At 45.8% G+C, this 12,098-nt stretch overlaps 1 protein-coding gene across 2 annotated transcripts in view; it reads left to right on the top strand.

Annotated features, from left to right (window-relative positions):
* Positions 1-12,098, top strand: part of PARD3B (par-3 family cell polarity regulator beta) — a 624,466-nt gene that overhangs the window by 283,340 nt on the left and 329,028 nt on the right. The window contains exon 16 of one of the 2 annotated variants that reach the window (XM_083626663.1): positions 11,854-11,898. The exons of the other annotated variant lie outside the window; for it this stretch is intronic. Coding sequence (XP_083482789.1) covers positions 11,854-11,898 — 45 coding nt within the window. The remainder of the gene's footprint in view (positions 1-11,853; positions 11,899-12,098) is intronic. 2 annotated transcript variants of the gene reach the window in all.

The raw sequence follows: 12,098 nt of genomic DNA, 5'->3' as shown, positions 1-12,098 counted from the left end.
AATTTTTTTAAAAAATCTTTATCATCTACAATACTGTTTTATTTATTTTATAGTACAGTACATTGTTTATTGCTTTCATTTTATGGACCAATGGTCTCGTTAGATAGTAAAATCCATGTTAAATTGCTGTCTTAGGGGTTGTTTTTAAAAGTCCGGAATGGATTAATCCATTTTGCATTACTTTCTATGGGAAAGCGCGCCTTGGTTTTGGAACGCTTTGGTTTTGGAATGGACTTCCGGAAAGGATTTAGTTTCAGAATCAAAGTACCACTGTACAAGTAGGAGGGTTCACTCCACCCCTTTAAATTTATATTTTAATTTGTTTCATTGTAAATGCTTTTTGTGCTGGTTCTTCTCTGACTGGCCAATAATCATATTTGCAACACTTTGATTCCACATGGTTATTAGAATTCCTGATCTATGATTGCAGTCATGGGATTGTTGTCTTTTACATGACGGTGTATGTTTTGAGTCCACAGAGTGGGAAGTGACGGAGACAGGATGTTTGTGTTACTGTGTTCCGTGAAGTGGGACTATTGTCCTTTGTTCTTTTTCTCTTTGCTGTCTCATGCTCGAGAGAGAGGGAGCCATGTTGCAGTGTTCTGTGTGTGTTTATATGTAAATAAAGTAGATTAGCCAAAATGCTGACTTGCTGAGGTTTGTTACGCAACTGCGCAAACTCTGCGGATCTCTAAGTGTGCCGGTGTCGGTTGGCATCGGTCGCTGAGATGTTCGGGCTGAAGAAAGCTTTTGAAGCTCCCGAACGATCGACCAGGAGGGAGGGAACATGCCAGTCAGGCATGTGTCTCTGCCACAGTCCTACTTGAGTGTAGGCTGAACTCCTGACAATGGCTTCTAACCATGATGAAGGCAGCAAGGAAGGAGAAGTACTGAGAGCCTTTGACATGTCTCTGTAGAACAGCAACAGGGGGAAAACGTTCTTCAATTGACGGACCTCATTCCCTCATGGGTGACCTTCTGGAAGCAGCTTGCTAAGGTCAAGGGGAACCAGAGGCCAAAGTGAGTGGAGTTGTGGATGTGACTCTTCCTCTTCCCAGTGTAATATGCTGCATTGCAGGCACACAAAAGGCAGAGGTTTTCGATACACATTCTGCCCTCACTCCCACAAAAACAACCCTTCTCTATCCATGCAGGCAAGCGAAAGAAGAGGCCTTTCAAATTGCTCTAGGTCCGAGGCCGGCAACCTTATCCGAGAATGGGCCGGTCGATGCTCCGTCCATCGGAGGATGGTCTGGAGCATGTGCGCATGCGCGCTCTTCCAGGTCGGAGAAGTGCCCATGCGCATGTGCGCACACGCTATTTCCGGTGTTCCTCCGACCCGGAAGTGCGCCAGAAATAGCATGTGCGCATGCGCATGGGCCCTTCTCCATCCCGTACACGTGCACACATGCTATTTCTGGCGCACATCTGGGTCAGAGGAGCACCTGTGCACATGCACACAGGCACCACCAACCCGGAAGTTGGTCCCCATGCCGGGCCGGGCCGGTAAGAAGGGGCAGCAGGGGGGCTGTGGGCTGGTTAGACAAGCCTCTTGGGCTGTTCCGGCCCATGGGCTTTAGGTTGCCGACCCCTGCTCTAGGTGTTACTTCAGAAGTTTTTAACATTTAATTTTCATTGCTGCTGTTACTCTGCATTTGGTGTTTTATTGTAACATACCCTGGTGTTATTGCGTTGATGGTTGGCATGGAAATAAGTGCTGTTCTCAGGCCTTCTCTCAAGATAAGGCATGACACATGGAAGCCCCCCAACCCCTTATTTTGAAGCGACTGTGCTTGAAAATTGGGGGTCCTCTTTTTAGTCTGCAATCCTAAGCACACTTAACAGGGAGTGAATTCAGTGAGGTCCTTCCATTTTACTTTTGTGGCTTTCTAAACTTAGCACATCCTTTTGAAAGCATACATGGAACCATACTGATCCTCAGTTAATAGTATTCTGGTATTAAATTTCTTTTTTATTCATCATCCACGGAACAATGCCCTACTAGATATAAGCAGCTGAGCAATTAGGGAGAGAATTTGAAGGAATAGGAAAGCAAACCAGACACTTTCCTCATAATGTGCTTGCTATTCTTTTTTTGAGTGAAGACCCAAAAAGAGAGAGAGAGAAATGCTATTGGAGTGTCTCCCCAACCCCCAGTTGAATAAACATGTTCTGGGCAAAGCCTATAAATAAGACAAAACCTCTCTCCTTATATGTATATTGTTGTTTTTGTCAAATTGAACCAACAATGTATTGTTGCACACCATCCCCTATCTCTGAGCAGTGCTTATCCAGGGTCTGTGTTTCTTTTTGGAAAATGAGACACAGCATAGACCATGATGTCTTTGTGATATATTGTTTATTTACACATGTATACAACCCAGACCTATGATCAGTGCCAGATTTACGTACAGTGGTACCTCGATTTAAGTACTTAATTCATTCCAGAGGTCCGTACTTAACCTGAAACTCTTCTTAACCTGAAGCACCACTTTAGCTAATGGGGCCTCCTGCTGCTGCCGCACCGCCGGAGCACGATTTCTGTTCTCATCCTGAAGCAAAGTTCTTAACCTGAAGCACTATTTCTGTAACCTGTAGCGTATGTAACCTGAAGCATATGTAACCCGAGGTACCACTGTATAAGCTAAACAAGCTATAGCTTAGGGCCCCAGTCTCTTGGGGCCTCCAAAAAATTTTAAAGGGGAAAAAACTGGATGTACATTTCCAAAATATAAGATAAAAAACAAGTAAAATAAAACCTACATACAACAACAGTGTTTTGTGTTGTGTAGACTGCTATGATGTAAGTAATGGGCCCTGCCTGCTAGCCTGCTCCCTAAAATATCACTGGTTTGCTCATTTCTATATGTAGCGCAAGGGACGCAGGTGGCGCTGTGGTCTAAACCACAGAGCCTAGGGCTTGCCGATCAGAAGGTCGGCAGTTCGAATCCCCGCGACGGGGTGAGCTCCCGTTGCTCGGTCCCTGCTCCTGCCAACCTAGTAGTTTGAAAGCACGTCAAGTGCAAGTAGATAAATAGGTACCGCTCCGGTGGGAAGGTAAACAGCGTTTCCGTGCGCTGCTCTGGTTCTCCAGAAGCGGCTTAGTCATGCTGGTCACATGACCCGGAAGCTGTCTGCGGACAAACACTGGCTCCCTTGGCCTATAGAGCGAGATGAGCATGCAACCCCAGAGTCGTCCACGACTGGACCTAATGGTCAGGGGTACCTTTACCTTTACCTTTATATATAGGGTGCCTACATTTTGCATGGACTGGTTGCATGGCAATGTGTGCAAATGGCTTTAGATACCTATTAGGTCCATAAATTACAATACAGTGGTACCTCGGGTTAAGTACTTAATTCGTTCTGGAGGTCCGTTCTTAACCTGAAACTGCTCTTAACCTGAAGCACCACTTTAGCTAATGGGGCCTCCTGCTGCTGTCGCGCCGCTGGAGCACAATTTCTGTTCTCATCCTGAAGCAAAGTTCTTAACCTGAAGCACTATTTCTGGGTTAGCGGAGTCTGTAACCTGAAGCGTATGTAACCTGAAGCGTATGTAACCCGAGGTACCACTGTATAGCATATATCTAACACAAAAAAACGGTGTCAGTTTGTTGTTGACAAAGGACAGCTGGACAGATAAAGGGCCCCATTACCTACAGTAGCTGAGGGCCTCATCAAACCTAAATCCGGCCCTGCCTATGATGGAGTAGTTTGCAGCACCAACACTCCAAGAAGGTCTTGTTTCCTCCATGGGTGCAGCCTAGGATCCCAGCCGAGATCCAACATCATGCTCTGCCTACTGTTTTGCATCTCCTGCTCACGTGACTCCTGACCCTAAGCTTCTAACCCACGTTGCTTTATCCGCGGCAAGAAAGGCGCCACTCATCTGCCGTCTCACACTGGGCTCCTTCTATCCATTGTGTTCTTTTTCAGTGGCCCGTCCTTCAGCCTATCACCTCACATGGAAGTTAAAAAGGTAAAGGTAAAGGGACCCCTGACCATTAGGTCCAGCATGACTGATTCTGGGGTTGCGGCACTCATCTCGCTTTATTGGCTGAGGGAGGCGGCGTACAGCTTCTGGGTCATGTGGCCAGCATGACTAAGCCGCTTCTGGCGAAACCAGAGCAGCGCATGGAAATGCCGTTTACCTTCCCGCCAGAGCGGTACCTATTTATCTACTTGCACTTTGTGTTTTCGAACTGCTAGGTTGGCAGGAGCAGGGACCGAGCAACGGGAACTCACCTGCCGTGGGGATTCGAACCACCGACCTTCCAATCGGCAAGTCCTAGGCTCTGTGGTTTGACCCACAGCGCCACCCGCGTCCCTCACATGGAAGTTAGCCTTGCTTAATTAGCTTTTAACACTTGGCTTAATTAAAGGATTAAAAGTGTCCAGCTCAAAGCTTGATGCACACAAGGGTCTGACTTAATACACATGGGTCTGGCTATTAAACCTGTTTAACAACCCCAAACCTCAATTAAATTCTAGCACCTACTTGGACCCAGGGTTTGAGGGAGTCCAGCATTTTTCTCTCTCTGGACTCAACTTGCATTATTCAAGTGAGATCACCAACAGTATCTTCCCTCCTAAAATGAGTTCAGGGCGACCGCCAGCCCTTCACTCTAAGCCTGTTATTGCACTACCTCCACTGTGTTTTCTGGGACAATTGTCACTCTGCATTCCATGACTATTGAGCATGCTCAGTCTTCAGGGAGTTTGCCCTGTTAGGTAAGGCGCGCGCGCGCACACACACACACACACACACACATATTAGGGTTTCCTTAGGCATATTGACACACCCACACACCCCTTGGTTTGTCATTGCCTCCTTTTTGGCTGCCCCTGAGTTTGCCATTAGGAGGAATGATACTTTTCTAAGTTTAATTTGACTTGGAAGGAGGCGAGGAAGCAAGAGGTGGGAGGGCTGGTTTAATGGTTCCTTGGGCTAGAAAGATGGGAAGTGTGATTGTATAGATTGCAATGGTATTATAAGTGAGTTTTTAAATTGATTTTTTTAAAGGGAACAGGTGGCACTGTGGTCTAAACCCCCGAGCTACTTGGGCTTGCCGATCAGAAGGTCAGCGGTTCGAATCTGCACGACGGGGTGAGCTCCCGTTGCTCTGTCCCAGCTTCTGCCAACCTAGCAGTTCAAAAGCATACCAGTGCAAGTAGATAAAATAGGTACTGCTGTGGCGGGAAGGTAAACAATGTTTCCATGCGCTCTGGCTTCTGTCATGGCGCACCAGAAGTGGTTTAGTTATGCTGGCCCAGAAAAGCTGGCTGTGTACAAATGCCAGCTCAACCTGAAAGCGGAGATGAGCGCTGCACCCCATAGTCAAGTTTGACTGGACTTAACCGTCCAGAGATCCTTTACCATTTATTTATTTATTTAGTAAACCCTCTTGTTGCCTTCAAAGTTTAATATTGATTAGTATTTACTCTAGAACAGGAATTCTTAAGTAAGAAAAAAATCTAAACTTAGAAGCTACCCCTCCAAGAACTGGAATACAGTGGTACCTCTAGATGCGAACAGGATCCGTTCCGGAGCCCCGTTCGCATCTAGAAGCAAACATAACCAGTGATGGCACATCTGGCACGCGCGCGTCACTTTTCGACGCTTCTGCGCATGCGCGTGACCTCATTTTGAGTGTCTGCGCATGCGCAAGCGGCGAAACCCAGAAGTAATGCGCTCCATTACTTCCGGGCTGTCGCAGAGTGCAACTCGAACGCGCTCAGCCCGAAGCACATTCAACCCGAGGTATGACTGTAACAGACAATATCAATCCCTTTTCTGTAATACCCATAAATGGCTTGGCGATGCTGAAGATTCAGGCCGAGAAGAGAGATTATATTCCTTCATAAACTCTGTTCCGTGAGAAGTTTTGATAACAAAGTAGTGGTGGTTATGCCACGGAAGCTGAGCAGAATTGATAATGGCATGCCACAATGTTCAATTAGGATTTAGTTTATTAATGTTTTACAGTATTTCATCACAAGGGGATTATTCAGCTTCATTTAGTGCGTGGGGAAAGTAGGTGCAGCAAAAAAAGAAGAAGTGTAAAATAAGCTAGGGTGGGCTTAATTAACAATGAATTACTTAGGAAAGGTGAAAACGCTATGGAGAGGAACAATTTGCATCATCGCAAAGATAACGATAGTTTGTACAGCCCATGTGCATTCTTGAAAATGTATCCCGGTGGACTGCACTGCCATGAAACTAAGCTGGAATTGAGCAAAAGTAATGGATAGCAGAGTTTGAGTATGAATGAAACTGAGCTTCGCAGAACTTCTTCCACCTGTCTGGGACCAGGGAGTGCATAGGCCCAGTGTTTTGTCTAGGCACAGTCAGGTTCATCCATATAGCACTAAACCATAGTTTAGTGTGCATAAACAAATGCCGGCAAACCTCGATGAACTGAAACAACGTTGTAAAGAAGAGCAGGCCAAAATTCCTCCACAACGATGTGAGAGAGGGAAAAAGTCGCACAGAAAATGATCACTTCCAAGTTATTGCTGCTAAAGGTTGTTCTACAAGTTATGTGCTTACTTTTTCACACATGACTTATCTATTTTGGCTTTTAATATATTTTTGTTAAATAAATCAGGACATGGGGTAATAGGTCATGTGTTGTTGTTTAGAATGTTGTATATTTTAATGTTGTTAGCCGCTCTGAGCCTGGCTTCGGCTGGGGAGGGCGGGATATAAATAAAATTTTATTATTATTATTCAGCTGAGTTTGTATTTACCTAATGTTAAGACCTGCTAAGGAACAGGGTATTGTTATTATGTCCCGAGATGTAAAACCACAGAATTCAAAGAGGGTGTACTTCCTTTCCCCCCATGACTCTAGTCAGGGCCGTCTTTACCTGGGGGTGCGGGGCAACCAGGCAGCAAATTCTGGGGGGAGCCAGGCACCCACCACTGCAGCCGCCTAAGCTCTTAACTACCTGTTGTTGTTGTTGTTTGGTCGTTTAGTCGTGTCCGACTCTTTGTGACCCCATGGACCAGAGCACACCAGGCACTCCAGTCTTCCACTGCCTCCCGCAGTTTGGCCAAACTCATGCTGGTAGCTTTGCGAACACTATCCAACCATCTCGTCCTCTGTTGTCCCCTTCTCCTTGTGCCCTCCATCTTTCCCAACATCAGGGTCTTTTCCAGGGAGTCTTCTCTTCTCATGAGGTGGCCAAAGTATTGGAGCCTCAGCTTCAGGATCTGTCCTTCCAGTGAGCACTCAGGGCTGATTTCCTTCAGAATGGAGAGGTTTGATCTTCTTGCAGTCCATGGGACTCTCAAGAGTCTCCTCCAGCACCATAATTCAAAAGCATCAATTCTTCGGCGATCAGCCTTCTTTATGGTCCAGCTCTCACCTCCATACTGGGAAAACCATAGCTTTAACTATACCATCTACCTGTTATGAAATAATAAATAATTTTGATCAAGCTAGAAAAGCAAAAGGACTTTCGACTTTGTGCGCTTGTTTACCAAAGACACGCTGTGCCAGTGGTGGCGCTTGTCATTCACAAAAAAACCGCCCTCCTCCTTACCCCCACCCTCAGTGTCCGCACTCCCCTCCCCTTTTTTCTTTTTGACTGGATTCTGTGTGAGCTGGAGGCAAACAAACTGAAACCATTTTTTTAAATGAAATATTTATTAAAATTTTTCACATTCAATACAAAAAAGTCAAAAAAGAAAAAAGAAGAAGAAAAAATTAAAAACACATGAAATTTACCATTCCATATTTTCAGTACCATATTTCCCTGACTTCCCCACACCCCCCCTTCTTGTATTCCAATTCAAATTGTTAGTTCAACAAGTTCCTATCCCCAATTTTTAACCTTTTTATATTTAATTCATTTTTAGAAAAAACCAATTTTAACTTATAGACATCAATATTTGTACCTCAATACACAAACCTTTTTCTAAAGTCGACCCAAATTCCCTTCCACGAATTTCCCAATTTTCATATTAATAACCAAACAAAAAATAAAACAGATTATAATTGTACACCCTTTGGATTCCCAAACCCCACCACCCCCTTTCCCGGTTTCGATCCCCAACAAATGACCATCAGTCTTAATCTTCTATCAGCCTGGAGACCTCACGTCCGAGGCTCTTAATTCTCTCTCAGTTCCTCTCTGCCGGTTTTTTTGATAGTCCTTAGTATTAAACACCAGATCTCGGAGCAGCTCTGTCCCAATAAGGTCCATGTTTCTTCCAGCCAGACCTCCATACTTAAAAGTAGGGTCCAAAAGTCCAATTGTCACAAAAGCTCCAGCTTCCACTTTAATCAGATTTGTAATCCATAGGTCTTCAGATCTCCACATAAGGAGGTCTCTCCATTATTCAGTCGCCAATTCAAACCGAAACCATTAAGCAGGACCTGCCAGCTTTGGAGATGCCTGCTGGCAACTGGCCGCCAGGAGGCTGCCGGGCAACTCGGACTCTCCAGGATCGCCCCCTTTCTGCCCAACCTCTGCCCTGCCACTTTTGGGGGACCTGCTCACAACCTGCCACCTTGCCCCTGACCGACCTGCTCGCTGGCCGAGGGGGAGGCCTGGATCCGGTTCTCCAGCCTCCCCCCGGCCTCCCAAACATAGCGCCCCCCTGGCACCTGCCCACCCCCTTGAGCTCTGTGCACCCCTCTCAGGTGCCTGCCGGCTTGGATTGCCACGCCGGACCTGCCTGCAGCTCGGCATGGATGGGGAGGCTCAGAGGGTAGCCCTGGCCGTGCTGCTGCTGTTGTTGCTGCCTGCCGTCCTGCCTGCTGGCTGGTGCTGGGTGCCGAAGCCTCGCCAACCCCTCCTGGAGCCTGCCCGCAGCAGGACACTTTTGTTTCTTTTTCCTCCCTTCTTTTGTAAACGAGAGATAAGGCATAAGCGTGGTGTCTGACATAAGCATAATAAAAGTTAATTTGGGGGCTAAACTAAATTTGGGGGGCGCTGGGCGGATCTTTGCACCCCGGTGGTGCGTATGCTAAAGATGGCCCTGGCTGTAGTTCTAAGCAGGGGACAGAAGCTTTCAGTCTCATTCCATGCTTGGAAGAGGACGAGAGGTGAAAGGTAAGCATATGATGTTCTTGCTCTAGTTCATAATTTAGCATGACATCTGATTCAGGCCTATAAATGTATAGAACCAGTCTGTGCCCTAGCACTGATAAGTGTTTTCATTAACTAAGTAATGCAGAAGTAATAGTATGTTTCTGAATATACTGTCAGCTGCATAGAAGTATCTTAGTAAAGGTAAAGGGACCCCTGACCATTAAGTCCAGTCGTGGCCGACTCTGGGGTTGCAGCGCTCATCTCGCTTTATTGGCCGAGGGAGCCAGCGTACAACTTCCGGGTCATGTGGTCAGCATGACCAAGCCGCTTCTGGTGAACCAGAGCAGTGCACGGAAACGCCGTTTACCTTCCCGCCGAAGTGGTACATATTTATCTACTGGCACTTTGACGTGCTTTCAAACTGCTAGGTTGGCAGGAGCTGGGACCGAGCAACGGGAGCTCGCCCCGTCGCGGGGATTCGAACCGCTGACCTTCTGATCGGCAAGTCCTAGGCTCTGTGGTTTAACCCACAGCACCACCCGCGTCCCCATAAGTATCTTAGAAGTATCTTAAGAGAGTCTTACAAACTGGCACACACACACAGGGTATAACGCATTTTTCCTTTCTTTTTACCACGCCTAGCTTGATTTTTTGAGAATAGGCTACATAAACTTCCGTTCCTCGTTGTTTCCCACATTTAACATCGAAATCTATTTCTTAAGTATTTAAAGATGATTGCAGTGTAGTTTGGAAGTTATCCTAGGTTTATAAATACTTACTTTTAATGTATAACTGTAAAGTCAGTCCATTACATTAGAGATGAAGAATGTCCACTTACGCTAAAAAGAGTTCCCACTCAAAAACAAAACAGCTTTAAAAAAATTATGTAAAAGGATGGTTTCGAGCCAGAATTTGACATGTTTTCTGTGAGTAATATGCAGCCATCCCTAAATGAGGAAAGGCTGCGGTGGATAAATAAGAGCTGCTGGAGTCATGTTATTGGCACAATCATTGACTTAAAATTAATTGATGGTGCTATATCTTTATTATGCTGAAAGGGCTGTGTAAGGATAATATCCATCTGGAGAGCTAGCATCAGATTTTCCCCCTGCCTGCAAATATGTTCAGATCAGGGAAAGTAATTTATTTAGATCCTTAAAAGCATGCAAGAAGTGTTTGTATTTGGAAACAGGACCTTGACTGATTAATCTGCTTTTTAGATGGTTTCGGTTCAGCTTTCTACAGATAGAATACTTGTGACTTTTTCAAGGAGGTTTTTAGTGGGGGTGCTAGTTATTTTTCATTGTGCCGTAGCTTGTCTAAATCTGTTTATATTATAGCTCATCTAAGCTTAGGTTCTCTTAGCCCTTCCTTCCCTTTGAACATATCTGGCTCTAGTGTTGAGGCAGGAATCCTACTTGCTCCTCTCCCCTCCTGTGGGGGAGAGAGCACTGTTGGAGTCTAGGGAGAGCACTGGGGTTCAGCCTGGAGGGACCCAACAGGATTCAGAGGGGGAGTTGGCAGGGGTGGAGGAAGCAGGGTACAGTGCGGGCGGGCCACCCTGGGTGTCACCACTGAGGGGGGTGACAAAATGCCTGGCTCCACGCACTGCGGGGCCTGATGCGCGCCCGAGCCACATGTCTCTCCTGGGAGAGATGTGGTTGCTTGGGCGCACGCAGGCTCCACGCTGCTTAAATGGTCCGCTCGCTGCCTCCCCCCCCCCCCCCGCTGTAGGGCGGCTGAGTGGGAGGAGGCAAGCAGACTCTTTGGAGGCCCTACGGAGCATCCTGCCCTGGCTCGCCCCACCCCTGCAGGTGGTTGGCCCCACCCCTGGGAATTGGGTCCAGCACTCTTTGCCCAGGCAAGGCAGCACTTCCAGAGAAGCGATGAGACATGTCCACCTAGACATAGCATCTGTTAGCAGTTTATAGCCAGTGTGGTGTAGTGGTTAAGAGTGGTAGACTCGTAATCTGGTGAATGTAATCTGGTTCTTGTCTAGTTCCCAAGATTACGAGTCTATCGCTCTGAACCACTACACCACACTGGCTCTCTCATGCCTCTTTTGGCAGGGTCTCCATTTATATTAAATTATAATAATATCATAACCTTAAAGCCAAATGGGTGTGGAGTGAACCTCTTAGCATCCAATAGTTTCCCCCCCTGAGAAATAAAAATAATGTTGTAAATAGTGGTGACTAGTTCATTCATGCAATCCTTTGAAAGAACATACACAAATTAGTTGTGATGTAAGCTAGGAAACTTGGGTAAGAGAACTATGAACAATTATCATTTCTCTAGATTTAAGTGTTCTGCCCAGAGACAGTGGGCTTATTGGGAAAGTTAAATGTGGGGCAAAATGGTGGGTCTGCGTCAACATACAAGTCAGCTGTGACCTTCAAACATCTGGATGGTGTGTAGGTTTCAAAATGGGAAGTTTAGCAAGCATGCGTATCAAATATGTATGGATAAGGACTTGTGTCAGGATCAGTCAAGTGCAGACAATTCTCTTGCACACTGAACATTGTATGCTTCCCAAATCTGTGAAAAAGACCTGTGTGTTTCTTTTTGTAGATTATAACATATGATGAATTTGTATACTCCTTTGGCGTTTCTATAACATAAATAGTACAGACCTTCCATTGGCTTCTAGGAAAAATGTTTTATACATGTTTTGGGCACCAAAAACAGGACCTTAACAAGTTTTGCTAAGAAAGGATTAAGCGCTGGTGGGAAACTGAGTATCTGTTAAATAAATGTTTGATTCATGACAATATCTGTTAACTGTTTCTCTTTTTCCTCCATTTTCTTCAGTGCCAGATGAAAGCAATGTTTGCTTGTTGACTGAACATAAACTAGGTAAGAGGTTCTTGGTTTGACTTGACTATGCTGCACAGAGTTCTTGTCTAGTTCACACAAACTAAATTTGCTTTAAATGCTGTTCTGTGCAGGCCCAGGGGAAGTATTTGAAAGGTCTTGTATTAGTTCTGAATTTTGGATCTTCTCCCTTCATATATTGTGGAATGCCTCTGGGACACGCTACTTGTGCTGTCTTGATT

Source organism: Podarcis filfolensis (genome assembly GCF_964270895.1).
Source record: "Podarcis filfolensis genome assembly, chromosome: 1".
Lineage (NCBI taxonomy): Eukaryota > Metazoa > Chordata > Lepidosauria > Squamata > Lacertidae > Podarcis > Podarcis filfolensis.
This window is presented reverse-complemented; position numbering and strand designations above follow the sequence as displayed.